This window comes from Echinococcus granulosus, assembly GCF_000524195.1.
Source record: "Echinococcus granulosus chromosome Unknown EG_S00312, whole genome shotgun sequence".
In the NCBI taxonomy this organism is placed as follows: domain Eukaryota; kingdom Metazoa; phylum Platyhelminthes; class Cestoda; order Cyclophyllidea; family Taeniidae; genus Echinococcus; species Echinococcus granulosus.
Genome location: NW_020170692.1, coordinates 1,663 through 3,413, shown reverse-complemented (window position 1 = coordinate 3,413; position 1,751 = coordinate 1,663). Strand labels below are relative to the sequence as shown.

Here is a 1,751-nt window from a genome sequence, read left to right as displayed (position 1 = left end):
CTTACATGTGTATGGCTTAATGCTCCAAAAAATTAATAAGTTGATTATATTTATACTTGAACTGTTAAATTGATAAAGCACCTACCTTTGTACTTGAAATAGCAAAAAAATAACCTATGGGATTATAAATAATGCTCTTTTTCTCATTCTGAGAGGGCATCGAAAAATAAAAATCCTCTAAATTAAAAGTCCAACTTATTTTATATGTGTGGTATGTGGAATGGCATTTGTGGGCCAAGGTAATCAACCAAAACAAAATGATTAAAGGGGCAAAAAACTATCAGCTGTCAGCATGCTGCAAATTGCTGCATTTGCTACATTTGTCACTTTTACAATCACGTACACTACAGCTACACCAAAGCTGCATTCTGCGTAACACTAATCTCCTTGGTGGTGGGGTATGCCCGCCCCCACCCACAAATGGCCTGTGGCTTGTCCTCCTCCACCGATGAACACTGTCAACTGACTAGCGAGAATACCCTATAGACCCTGACGAGACCCTCTTGATCATGCCGCGATGGAGCTCACTCATTTTCACAAGATGCGACAATGTTGGCTAGCCCAATCTCACATGAATTATCATCCATCAACTGCCTATGGAGCCAAATTCACTTTGCCTGTCCTCATCAAAGCTTTCGACAAGGCGCAAGATATATCAAGGCATTTATACACTTGAAAGAGTACCATGGACTAGGACTAACAAGGACTGATGGGCAAACATAAAGGAATGTGAGATAAGAAACATCAGGAAGCTGTAAGTAAAGAGCTGAGAGCAGGTACTATGCGTCAGTCAGCAAGTGTCTACGTTACTATACAAACAAAAGTGAAAAGGGGAAGAAAAAACTGATCGTGAAAATTTGTCCAGGGTGACAATATTTGATGAGTCAGGAACGTGAAGTCGGTGAGTAGGACCTCAGTGTGCAGGCGAGACGTTGCAATCGAGACGCTGCCCATGCAATGAGAGTGAAAGTGGCTGGAAATAGATGCAATGACGTGAGGCGAAGGCAACTGCTACTGCACCGACGCGTCACAAGCTGCTGAGCGTGCCCCCATGACACACAACCACAATCACATGACTACTACTGTCTACATATCTGCTATCTGCTGCGCCATCAGAAAGTGCTTCCCCACCACATTCACCCGATGATGACAGCTGTTGTCTACTCTGTGCAATTTTCCCGACCAGTCCATTCTCTTCTTTTAACTTGACACGTATTCTTACACCCGCATTCCTCTTCCATGTTTTCTTTCCATGCACAAGACACTGCAATGAATTCACGTCTCTTCCTGCTGCCCATCATCTGTCCTCGACTCTGCGTCGTTTCGTGGCCAAAGACGTCCTCGCTGCTGACATGTGCGAGCGAGCAAGCCTGATCATGACGTGCGTGTGCAGTCCTGGAAGCTAGTTACCGACCAAGCGGCCGGGACTACCTTAGGCTCTAGGTTCTTCCATTTGAGCGTATTTATAGTGCTAGTTGACCTTAACCTTAGAGTGGTTCTCTGCTCATAATTAGCATATCTCAATTTAATGTAAGCCGTTAGGGGGGCTAAATAGGAGCAGACGTCCCTACCACGGTCGAAGATCAGCAATTAAGTAACAACCTCCAGAAAATTGCCGGGATTATAAACTTATAATCCTGAAGTTTAAAATAGGGAAATTAAAAACGTATTTTTGGGTCCGCAGCCATCCCATAAAAATAATTTTTCTTCTAAAATTTCTTCTCATTTTTAAGCACATTCAAGCACAAAGG

At 43.4% G+C, this 1,751-nt stretch overlaps 1 protein-coding gene across 1 annotated transcript; it reads left to right on the top strand. All coding sequences in view use genetic code 11, as the record gives it.

Moving 5' to 3' along the window:
* Positions 1 to 879: 879 nt before the first annotated feature.
* EGR_10959 (hypothetical protein) lies at positions 880 to 1,374 on the top strand (the record flags this gene model as incomplete). Its single annotated transcript, XM_024500208.1, has 2 exons — positions 880 to 901; positions 1,262 to 1,374. The coding sequence occupies 2 exons, from the start codon at positions 880 to 882 to the stop codon at positions 1,372 to 1,374; spliced, it is 135 nt and encodes a 44-aa protein (XP_024345377.1).
* Between the last annotated feature and the right edge of the window lie 377 nt (positions 1,375 to 1,751).